Source organism: Pollachius pollachius, assembly GCF_949987615.1.
Source record: "Pollachius pollachius genome assembly, chromosome: 3".
Lineage (NCBI taxonomy): Eukaryota > Metazoa > Chordata > Actinopteri > Gadiformes > Gadidae > Pollachius > Pollachius pollachius.
In genome coordinates this window covers 10,097,425-10,108,592 of record NC_136936.1, presented here as the reverse complement: position 1 = coordinate 10,108,592, position 11,168 = coordinate 10,097,425, and the positions used below count along the sequence as shown (strand labels likewise).

Here is an 11,168-nt window from a genome sequence, read left to right as displayed (position 1 = left end):
CTTCACCTTCGACGTGCCGCTACGCCACGGCCACCACGGCTCGCTGTCCAACAGCGCGCCCCAGGACTACCTTCTGCTGCACCAGTGCATGAGCAGGAAGTCCGAGAGCGCGAGGTAAGGGTCGCGACCCAAAGCCCCCCCCCCCCCCCACACACACACACACACACACGCGCGCGCTCGGGTTTCCTGTGTGTGTGTGTGTGTGTGTGTGTGTGCGTGTGTTTCCTGTGGTCTCCGTGACACAGGTCAACTGACAGGCCTACAGCTCTTCCTCAGGAGCCCGTGGGTGGGTGGGTGGTTGTGTGTGTGTTTGTGTGTGTGTGTGTGTGTGTGTGTTTGTGTGTGATTGGGGGGTGATGAACCAAAGAGTCCAGGAAGCACCCACGCTGTGTGTTGTTTGCTCTTTGTCTTTTTATCTGTGTGTATGTGTGTCTTTTTTTGTGTTTGCGTGTGCACTTGTCTATATTTATGTTTGTGTGAGCACCTGTCTCTATTTGTATGTGCGTGTGTTTGTGTGATTGTGGTGAAGCTGCGGATCATTTTTATTGAATATTATTCAGGCATATACGCTATCATTTCTCAAAAAATCGCTTAAAAAACCCATACTGATCCCACCTTTACGTAGCGTTACACATGTATATATTTATGTAAAGGCATAAACACTGGCCTGTGTGGCTGCACTCCCTATCTGTAATATTTATATTCATATCATATCCCAAGCCATCGTTGTACTTTTCCATTATGACGCAGGGCCTGGGATTCTACGCAGCTTTAATAATGCTATTCAGGCGTGGATGATCAATGAGGCTGGAGACTGCAATCTATCAGCCCTGCAGGGATAGACCCAGCCTAGGCTAGCGGTCCACCACTCTCCCCCTCCCAGACATGTACACATAAATCTAGTGACTGGGCCCAGCAGGAAATCAACCGCTGATCATCCGTCCCTTTATGCAGACAGAGACGGCGGTGATGTCCCTCTGCTGGTTGTGGTGGATGGGGCTGTGGGCGTTGAGCAGTAGGGTGTCCAGACTTATTCATCACAGGTGGCACAGAAGAACACTTGACTTAACTAAATGAATACTCGGCTATGCCAATCAAATCTTTGCCATTTAGATGGAGACAAGGGTTTGGCGGTGGAGCTGTTGGTGGAGGAGTAGGGGCGTTGTTGGTGCAGTAGGGTGGTGGTGGGGGAGATGGTGGTGGTTGAGAGTGTAGTCAGGATGGGTCTTCCTTTTGCTGCAAACCTAACACTGCGTTATGGGTTAATGTCTCCGTGAGACACCATGATGACCGCGAACAGGGATGATGTACATGAGTTATTCATTCATTATTATAGGTTGTGAGTAGACGTCAGAGCTGACGCCAAAACCTGTCTCTGTGACATAGAACGCTAACAGTAACTGCCATCACGCGACGCAGAGCTAGTTGATGTATATCGAAACTGAATGTCTTTAGCCTTTGTTGCATGGATGTGGTGTCGTGACTTGTTTTTGTAATGCCTATCTGAGGACATCCAGTCTCCATCGTGGCTAACCATTGCAGGCGTCTTCTATGCTAACTATCTTCTAATGTCTAAGCCGCCGGTGGTCGCTGTACTTGGCACTCAAGGTCAAGGTCCTGTCAAGAAGAAGCTGAATAATTCTGCCATTTCCCAGGCTAGCTCAGACTAGCCAACTGTAAGTCTAGCCCAGGCCAACTGTAAGCCTAGCCCAGGCCAACCCGAGCTAGGCAAGGCCATCTCAGGCTTATTGAGGTTAACTCGGGTTGCTCAGGGTGACGCGTGAGTGCAGCCTTACTTAATCTAGCTCATGCTTACCCAGGCTAGCCCAAGCTAACTCAGTTTAAACCAGCCTTGCGCACACTAACCTACACAACTTTAGGTTTATTCAGGCTGACTCAGGCTGTCCAGTGCTTACTCAGGCTAAACTAGGCTAACTTAGGCTATGCCAGGATGTGAGACTGTGGGAAAGGATAATAATATTATAACCCTTCCAACTTAGTGGGCCTCTATCCTTCAGCGTGGTTATGTGAAAATCGTTCATTATAATAATATTATGACATGGTTCCAGTGATATAATGGTGTGGCAGTTGGGCGTCGGGTTCAACCAAAAACGGAGAACTAGAGTAGCTCTACAGTGAACTCTAGTGGCCACTTTGTGAGTTACATCCAATATGCCAAAACATGCATTTAGGTTTGTTTTATTTAACAGACCCTTTTATCCAAAGTGACTTACACAAGAGTGGTTGAGAAGCATCAAAGCACACAATCAATATCGGCACGACTACAAATGTAAGTGCTCCACATCAGGTTGACTGAAAGCAATCAGATATGAAGATGTATCGGAAGCTGTAGAGTTTGGTGTTTTTTGTCTACATATTTTTTTATCAAGTGCTAGAGTCTGCAATCAGTAAAAAACACAACACAAAAATATACAATGTGCTTCAAGATACAACAAAGAAGCAACAGGGGACATAATATTAGAGGGTTGTAGAGGCTTTTGTCCAAAGGCTTGTTGAAGAGACGCTGCCAGGGACAATGGTAGCAGATGCAAGCTGCTCCGTCTGAGAAGAAACTGGTAGACTTAGCGGGAAGATATATATTAAAGACTGGTCTATTCCGTTTGTGGGTGTATGTGTGTGATTGTGAGTGGGGTGGTGGCAGGATTGTGTAGTGGTTTGAGGTGGTTGACTGCCAGCTGAAAATACTGGGTTTGACCCCCAACCTCAAAAACCAACCAGTAGGCATCCTTGAGCAAGATACCCTAAACTCTACCTGCTCCTTAATGACCTGTATCTGAATTCACTGTAAGTCACTTTGATACAAGTGACATCTTTTCTTTGGCTTGTATTCCCCCAGGATCACTTTATCGACACCAAACCGAAAATGTTTTCTTTTTGAACTAATACTATCAATATTTAGCATTGTTATCATTAATATTGTAGTGGCCTAAGTGTTTAAAATGGATTAAAAGAGGCGTACATCTATTTCTGGTCTTAACTTTATCGATCAGCAGCAATCATTAATTCATATTTAATGTAATGTTGTGTATGTGATGTTAGTTTTGTTTGGGAATCGCTGTGCTAAACGACCTCCTCCATCGTGTGTGTGTGTGTGTGTGTGTGTTTTTCTGTGTGTGTGTGTGTGTGTGTTTTTGTGTGTGTGTGTGTGTGTGTGTGGGTGTGTGTTTCCGTGTGTGTCCCCAGGAGCGCCAGCTTCTCCCAGTCCACGCGCAGCAGCCTGTTCATGAGCAGCGACTCGGCGGTGCAGAAGCTGTCCCACGGCCTGTCCCACTGTCTGAACGGCACCGGGGCCCACCTCCAGGGCTTCTACAGCCTGCCCAAGCCGGGCAAGCACCACCTGGCCGCGCACCACCACGACCCCTCGGCCGCGGAGGCCTGCTACGTGCTGCCGCGCGGCTACGGCTCGGACGCCACCGCGCTGGACCTGGAGCACGACGAGGACGAGGAGGAGGAGGTGTACACCTTCAAGACGCCCTGCAACGCCCTGGCCGCCACGGGGGCGTCGGCGCACGGCGAGCGGCCCTCGGACAACTACGACCTGCCCACCACGCCCGGCTCCTTCTACCAGATCCCGCGCACCTTCGACAAGAACCACAACTCGCTGACGCCGTCCAGCTCCGAGTCGTCGTGCGTGGCCCCGCCTCCGCGGCCCCCCAAGCCCAGCCAGGGGTCCGACAGCCAGTGGGGGAGCCCGCAGTCGGCGGGCAGCCAGAACGGGGAGGCGCCGGCCAACGGCGTGTCGGTGATACCGCGGCGGAACACGCTGCCCGCCGTGGAGAACGTCCGGCTGCACCGAGGTAACGCAGAGATGAGGATAATACCAGGGATAACGGTTTAAATACCAGGGATAATGGGTTATATACCATGGATAATGGGATATATACCAGGGATAATGGGTTATATACCATGGATAATGGGATATATACCAGGGATAATGGTGTATATACCATGGATAATGGGATATATACCAGGGATAATGGGTTATATACCATGGATAATGGGATATATACCAGGGATAATGGTGTATATACCATGGATAATGGGATATATACCAGGGATAATGGGTTATATACCATGGATAATGGGATATATACCAGGGATAATGGTGTATATACCATGGATAATGGGATATATACCAGGGATAATGGGTTATATACCATGGATAATGGGATATATACCAGGGATAATGGTGTATATACCATGGATAATGGGATATATACCGTTGTATATGTGGTATAATAATGGTATATTATCCATGGTATATATACGATGGATAATGGTGTATATACGATGGATAATGGTGTATGGATAATGGTATTTATACCATGGATAATGGTGTACATACCATGGATAATGCATAGGGGGCTTTGCCAAACACTTTGCATGGCAATACGATACAAGAGTAAAAAACAAAGAGAATTTATTTTATAATTTTAGAAATATCGTTTATTTCACAAAAATGACCAATAATGATACATCATCCCACTTATTACATGGCTACTAACTAAAGAAATCAATAATCATACAAAATGTAGCAAAAGAAGAAATATTTATTGATTTTAAAATGATTGTATTGGTTCTGCTAAAAACAAATCCCGGTGGAACAGCATCCATAGCAACGGTCTGGTTTTCATAGGAGCGGCCTTCTTTACAGAAAAAACAGCCCGCTGAATAGCGTGCTTGACCAATCAGTGTGTTTAAATATGGATTTACTTCCTCTTCAGGCTCCTCCTTTGAAACCAACAACCACCAACGCCCCGTCTACTTTAATAACTCGGGCCAATCGGTGGAGTCGGTCAACGATGGCTACAGCTCCTACCTGGTGAGTCACCTCCTCCTGGGTTCTGAGCCAGTTCACCTGAAGAGCTCTAAGGTGACTTAGTCACAGGTCATTAAGGGGCAGCCAAGAGCTGAGGCTTGTTAAACAAGCATCCAATCTTGGATGGAAACCAGCTAGCGTGTGGTTAGGAGACCAAAACACCAAAACAAGTGCAGGTTTACTATTTACTCTTTAGTCATTCAATTCAATTCAATTTTATTTTATAGCCTTTAATCACCATTACAGTCTCAAAGGGCTGAACAGCCCAAATATTTATGACCCTACCCCTAACCCTAACCCTAACCCTAACCCCCCTGACCCAAGCCCCCAAAAGGGCAAGAAAAAACTCCCTTAATCAGCAAGGAAGAAATCTCCCCTACCAGTGATCATGCAGCTGACGTTTTCATCCGAAGCGTCTTACAGGGAGTCTAGGAATACACCATTGAGGAGCAGGTAGGGCTTAGGACGTCTCGGCTCCAGGTTGAGCGGCTGGTACCTCGACTCGAACCCAGAGCCGCTCAAACAGTCGGCTCAAAGCTACCGGCTCCTCGGCTCCTCATCCCGTCAGCGTTAGAGCTCACTTCCTGCTTCCTCTCGCCCCCTCCCCCCCCACCACCAGAGAACCCGGGCGCCGCTGACCCGCTCGGACAGCGGCAACTCGGACGACAACTACGTGCCGATGAACCCGGGCTCGTCGCCGCTGAGCGCCGCCGTGCAGGCCGACAGCCCCAAGAACATCTACATCCCCATGAGCCCCGGCCCGCACCACTTCGACTTCCCGGGCTTCTCGGCCACGCTGCCCGCGCGCAAGGGCAGCACCACCTCGCTGTGCCACCGTCCCGGCCGCCTCAGCGACGTCACGCCGCCGCCCGTCAACCGCAACCTCAAGCCCAACCGCAAGTGTGAGTTGTAAAGGCAAACACCCTTGAACGGTTTCGTCAAGTTCTCAATTGTTTATTTTAAAGGTGGCGTGTTATACCCGCAGGTGTGAGTGTGATTAGCCGTTACAAGCTGTTTTGAAAATCGGCCTCTTCTGACATCACAAGAGGGCGTGTTCCCCTAGATGTGGGCTGGATAGATCAGTCTACCAGCCTACCCAAGCCTGTAGCAAGCGTTGCTCATCTATCTGTCATACATCTAGATAGACATGGCCACTTGTGATATCAGTAGAGGCCGATTTTCAAAACGGCTTGTAATAGCTAATGAGACTCACACCTGGTGGTATAATATGTCACCTTTAAGATTATTTCTGGTTTCTTTGGCGTGTGGCTTGTGTTGTTATGGTGTGGTTATGTTTTCCTCTCTAATGTGTTGTGTTGACGTTTTCGTCAGGCTGACTCGCCGCATATTGACATGTATGTGGCGTGTTGCGTTGGCGCAACCTTAGCGTGTTGTATCTAAGTTGTTTTTTTTTACTTGTCCGTCACATTTGTCACTATTGACATGTTGATGCCGCGCTGTGTAGAAGAGTTTACGTTGTGTCAACATGTTTATGCACAAGGTTCAATTGACATGTGTATCGGTTGTTGTTCAGAAAACGTTCATGTTGCATTGCCATGTTTGTAGATGTTTAATTGTGTTGAAATGCTCTTGGCCTGGTGTGTTAATGTGCTGGTCTTGCCCCCCACAGCGAAGCCCACCCCCCTGGATCTGAGGACCAATGGGATTATCGATGAGCTGCCCTTCAAGAGCCCTGTCACCATGTCCTGGACCAGACCTATGTGAGTCTCACACACAGACACACACACAGACACACACACACACACACACACACACACACACACACACACACAGACACTTTCATCCAGACACTCTCACTATCTCTCCACCGCTAATGGGTCAGATTGCAGCCCTAGGGGAAGGAGGTAGGAAGCAGATGGTAGGGGAAAGTGGTTAGGAGGAGGATGGAAGGGGGTAGAGGGAAGGGAATGGGAAGTAGAAGCAATGGGGGTAGGAGTTACCAGTACCAGACGGTAGGGTACAACGAAGGGGAGGAGGTAGCGGTAAGTAGACAGGGAGGATTGAGGGGAGGGTGGAGAAGGTTGGTTGTAGGAGGAAGAATGAAGGGGGTAGGAGCTAGTGGGTGAAAGGGAGGAGGTAGGAGGTAGGATGTAGGTGGTAATAGGGGTTTCTCAGTCCTCCCTGACAGCTCCTCTCTCTGACAGGCCCGCGATGAACTCCATGTCCTCCCAGCCCTGCCGGCCCGTCTCCACCCAGAGCATCACCAGCACTGACTCCGCCGACAGTGAGGAGAACTACGTTGCCATGGTGAGAACACACAGGGGAGGTCACGCGGTTCACAGCCCCAGCACCACTTACTGGAAGGGCGGGTAGGGGTTATTATGGGATGGTTCTGATGTCTGTGGGTTGAATTTCCGACTAATGGCTGCAATGTTTGTGTTTTTTTTCAATTTGTAATGTTTTTTTGTGATTCTTAGGGCGTATTCACACCAGGAAAGTCCTTAGTTCGATCTCTTTGGTCCGGACCAAAAACGCAATGTTTATTTTTTGGTTTGGTGCAGTTCCTTTTCACATTGCAATTTTTCACAGCAGTCAGAGAATCTGTCAACAACGCACATGTGTGCATAGATCGTTCAATCATTGGACAAGGCGGTTTGGGGCGGGGTAACACGGGGTAACGCATAAAAAAAAAAAGTAAACAAACTATGGAGATTATGGAGATTCAGCGTGCTGCCATCGTTGCGCTTATACTGATTGGTTTCATACAGTTACAGATATTTGCAGTACTTTTGGAGCATCAGAGGCGTTTGGCACAACGTCCATTTTATGATGTTATGCTATCCGCGGACCGCTCGAACGCCTTCTCACCCATCCTTGTATTGAATGTATTAAATGCATCGGAATTTTGGCATACTTTATATGTTGGCTTCTGCCCAAATATTTAAAAAGACATTTCGTCTCCTCTTCGCTCCATGTTGAGCCACGACTCTTTTTTTTTTTTTTTTTCAATTATGGTTTATTGATTTTCTGTTATCAAACAAAGAACAACACAGCACAGAACTTGTCAAGTTACAAAAGAGTAATGAGATAAAAAGGTCACATAAATACATATTTGGATCATATAAGCATTGTTTACAGCGTAGTCATATCAAAGGAAGAGACTATACAAACTATTTATTTGTGAAAACAAAATAACAAACAAACTCTTTCTGCAAGAGCTCAGCAAGATCACTAGGAAGATAATCAAGAAAGGGTTGCCATACATCATAGAAAGCATTGGTGTTACCTTTTAAAACAGCACTAAGACGTTCCATAGGAAAAACACGAAATGTTTCTCTGTACCATTGTGTAACCGAGGGTGGCTTCTCCTGAATCCACTGGAACAGAATACATCGTCTTGCTAAAAGCAGAAGTTTATACAATAAAATCAACTGTCCAGTGGGTAGAGGGAGCTGTGCCGTAGTTACACTCAGAAGGAACAAAACTGGGTCCAACTTAATTTTTTTGTGAAAAATTGAACTAAGCTCCTTAGCAAGGTTTTCAAAATATCTGGATATTAAAGGACATTGCCAAATACAGTGGTAGTAGGTTCCTATGCCTTTATTACACTTAAGACAGAGGGGGGAGAACTCAGGATTAATTTTGTGTAGAAATTGAGGAGTACGTTGTATTCTGTGTACCACGACTCATTTTTAACGGGTCTGATAACGTGTTGCCGGTCTGATAACGTGACGTTGATCTTTGAATTAACCGCGCTAATCAAACAATATAAATGAATAAACAAGCAGCAATGGGAGTCTGTTGCGTCCAATAGGGCATATTATTTTTAGAACCGAGCGCTGTCGCATTCACATCTCAAGCGAACCAGGGTTTGTTTGGGAGCGAACCGAGACCACCTCTCCGGCTGGGTCCCGGACCAGCAGTTTGGTCCGCACCAGAGTTCGATGGTTTGTATTCACACCAGCCCAAAAGGTCCGCACAAGCGATTTTTTTGGTTTGGTTCAAACCAAACAAGGCAGGTGTGAATACGCCCCTAAAGTGCGTTTGTTAGAGTAATTATTAGTAGCGTAACAGTTATAATATTAATATTATTTAGTATCATTGTTTTCTTGACTGGTGTTTGTATGTGTGTGTGTGTGTGTGTGTGTGTGTGTGTGTGTGTGTGTGTGTGTGTGTATGTGTGTGTCTGTGTGTTCTGTCATCAACAGCAGAACCCTGCGTCCACGTCCCCGGCGGTCAGCGGCACCAGTAGCCCCGCCCCCAGGAAGTGTGGGAACGTGGACTACCTGGCGCTGGACTTCCAGCCCGGCTCCCCCAGCCCCTGCAGGAAGGTGTGTGTGTGTGTGTGTGTGTGTGTGTGTGTGTGTGTGTGTGTGTGTGTGTGTGTGTGTGTTAGGGTTAGTGTGCAGTATATCAAATATTTTACAAATCTGCCTTCTTATCCCTTGATCCTTTTTTATTACTTTGTTAGTCTATTTCATTTGAGTCTGATTACTATTAAAGTCTTTTAAGGTATCATCTAAATCATACATTTTACCCCAAGTAGTGGATTTTTTAGTTTTGGAATTATCCTTTGCAAATCCAAGTTTTGGTGATTCGGATGATGCTGATGATGATGGTGGCGATGATGATGATGATGTCCGTGATGTTGATGATGATGACAATAACGACCACCATATTTAATTGAAAAACGATTAGCTTTTTTTACGAAACGGGGCCGTCCCTCTGTCCCGCTTCCACCCCCCCCCCCCACCCCCCCGCTCATCTCTGTCCCCCGCTTCCCCTCCCCAGCCGTCCACGTCGTCGGTGACCTCCGACGAGAAGGTGGACTACGTCCAGGTGGACAAGGAGAAGACCCAGGCTCTCCAGAACACCATGCAGGAGTGGACCGACGTGCGGCAGTCCACCGAGCCCACCAAGGGGGTCAAGTCCTGACCCCCAACGGGGAAACTATCTCCAAACACGCAGCAACACACAGCAACACCCATTAACAACAAACTAAACCCAAACACCTTCCGACCGGACTCCACTTAGACCTCCTCCGGCCGCGGTTCCAGAGGAACGGAATAGAACCCATTTTTTTTGAAGCAGGAAGCGGACGCTCGGACGTTAGCGGACTTGAAAGCCATGACTTTTCGTACGACGCGAGGATGAAAGCCGATGCCCTGACGTTTCACCCCTACCCTAACCTCCCACCACCCCCAAAACCGCTTCTTCAAGGCTGTTCTGAGGACGTGCTATGGATCTGACTGATACTGCGTATGGAAAAACAAGATTTCCCCCTGCGTGTTGAACTTGAAACTGCTTGTCATGAACCTGGATGCCTATGACTGACCGACCTGCGGTGGAATCACTTCTGAAACGCCTCCACCTTCTCTGCCTCGCTGCTGGTTACGTACCTGTGTGTTACCTGCCTATTACCTTCAACTGCTAAGACCGCCCTGGTGCCGCTACCAGGTCAATACAGGCCCTGATCTGCTAAAAGCGAAATCCAAACTGGCGTGTTAAAACAGAGTAAAAAGGTCAGGTTAAGGAATATCTTGTTTCACCGCGATATGCCTCATTAAATGAATGCGTTGCCATCACTGTATTGTAGGCTGTGGAATTTGACAGCATTTGGACGGCAGTTGGACAGCCTATACGAATACGCCAATTTAGAATTAGCTTGAAGTATGTCAGGGACTTAATAACCCAATAACTATGGTCACTTACTAGTTTGGGTTGGAGGGATGGTCTTCCAGCAGACTGCAGGGGATTGACTTCCGAAGGCACCTTGAGCAAGGCATGTTACACCTCAACTCACCACGCTGAAGCTGATCCACACCTCGAATGACGGCCATTTTACATGTGCGTATGTTTCTGTGTATGTGGCTGCCTGTGTGACTGTTTGAGGGTGCTTGCTGTCCAGGGGGGTAAAAAAGTAGTGCACCAGTGTGTCCGCGCAGCGCATTTAACCAGAACTGCAACAGGGCACAATTTTCTCACTCTCTCTGCCTCTCCACTTTTCTCGTTCCACCCCTTACTCTCTCTCTCTCTCTCTCTCTCTCTCTCTCTCTCTCTCTCTCTCTCTCTCTCTCTCTCTCTCTCTCTCTCTCTCTCTCTATATATATATATATATATATATATATATATATATATATATATATATATATATATATATATATATATATATATATATATATATCTCAGCATCTCTCTCAGCCTCTCTCTCTCTCTGTCGCTGTGTCTATGCCCCTCTATGTCCCTGCCTCACTCTGTCGTTGGCTGTGGTTTTTTGCTGAGTGCGGCAGGAACCACTGGAGAGATTATTTTTCTCTGCAGGCAATGGCTTCTGCTTGGCGGTGCATGTCTTGCAGAGGGAAAAACC

The 11,168-nt window shown here is 47.4% G+C and overlaps 1 protein-coding gene across 2 annotated transcripts in view; it reads left to right on the top strand.

Moving 5' to 3' along the window:
• The window catches only part of gab2 (GRB2-associated binding protein 2), a 48,232-nt gene extending 37,393 nt beyond the window's left edge, over positions 1-10,839 (top strand). For both annotated transcript variants that reach the window (XM_079732105.1, XM_079732106.1), the window contains exons 3-10: positions 1-114; positions 3,205-3,818; positions 4,746-4,843; positions 5,460-5,742; positions 6,471-6,561; positions 7,006-7,108; positions 9,010-9,132; positions 9,593-10,839. The exon at positions 1-114 is cut by the window's left edge and continues 121 nt beyond it. In XM_079732105.1, the coding sequence (XP_079588231.1) occupies positions 1-114; positions 3,205-3,818; positions 4,746-4,843; positions 5,460-5,742; positions 6,471-6,561; positions 7,006-7,108; positions 9,010-9,132; positions 9,593-9,736 (1,570 nt within the window). In that variant the 3' untranslated portion in view covers positions 9,737-10,839. The remainder of the gene's footprint in view (positions 115-3,204; positions 3,819-4,745; positions 4,844-5,459; positions 5,743-6,470; positions 6,562-7,005; positions 7,109-9,009; positions 9,133-9,592) is intronic.
• The last annotated feature ends 329 nt before the right edge of the window (positions 10,840-11,168 follow it).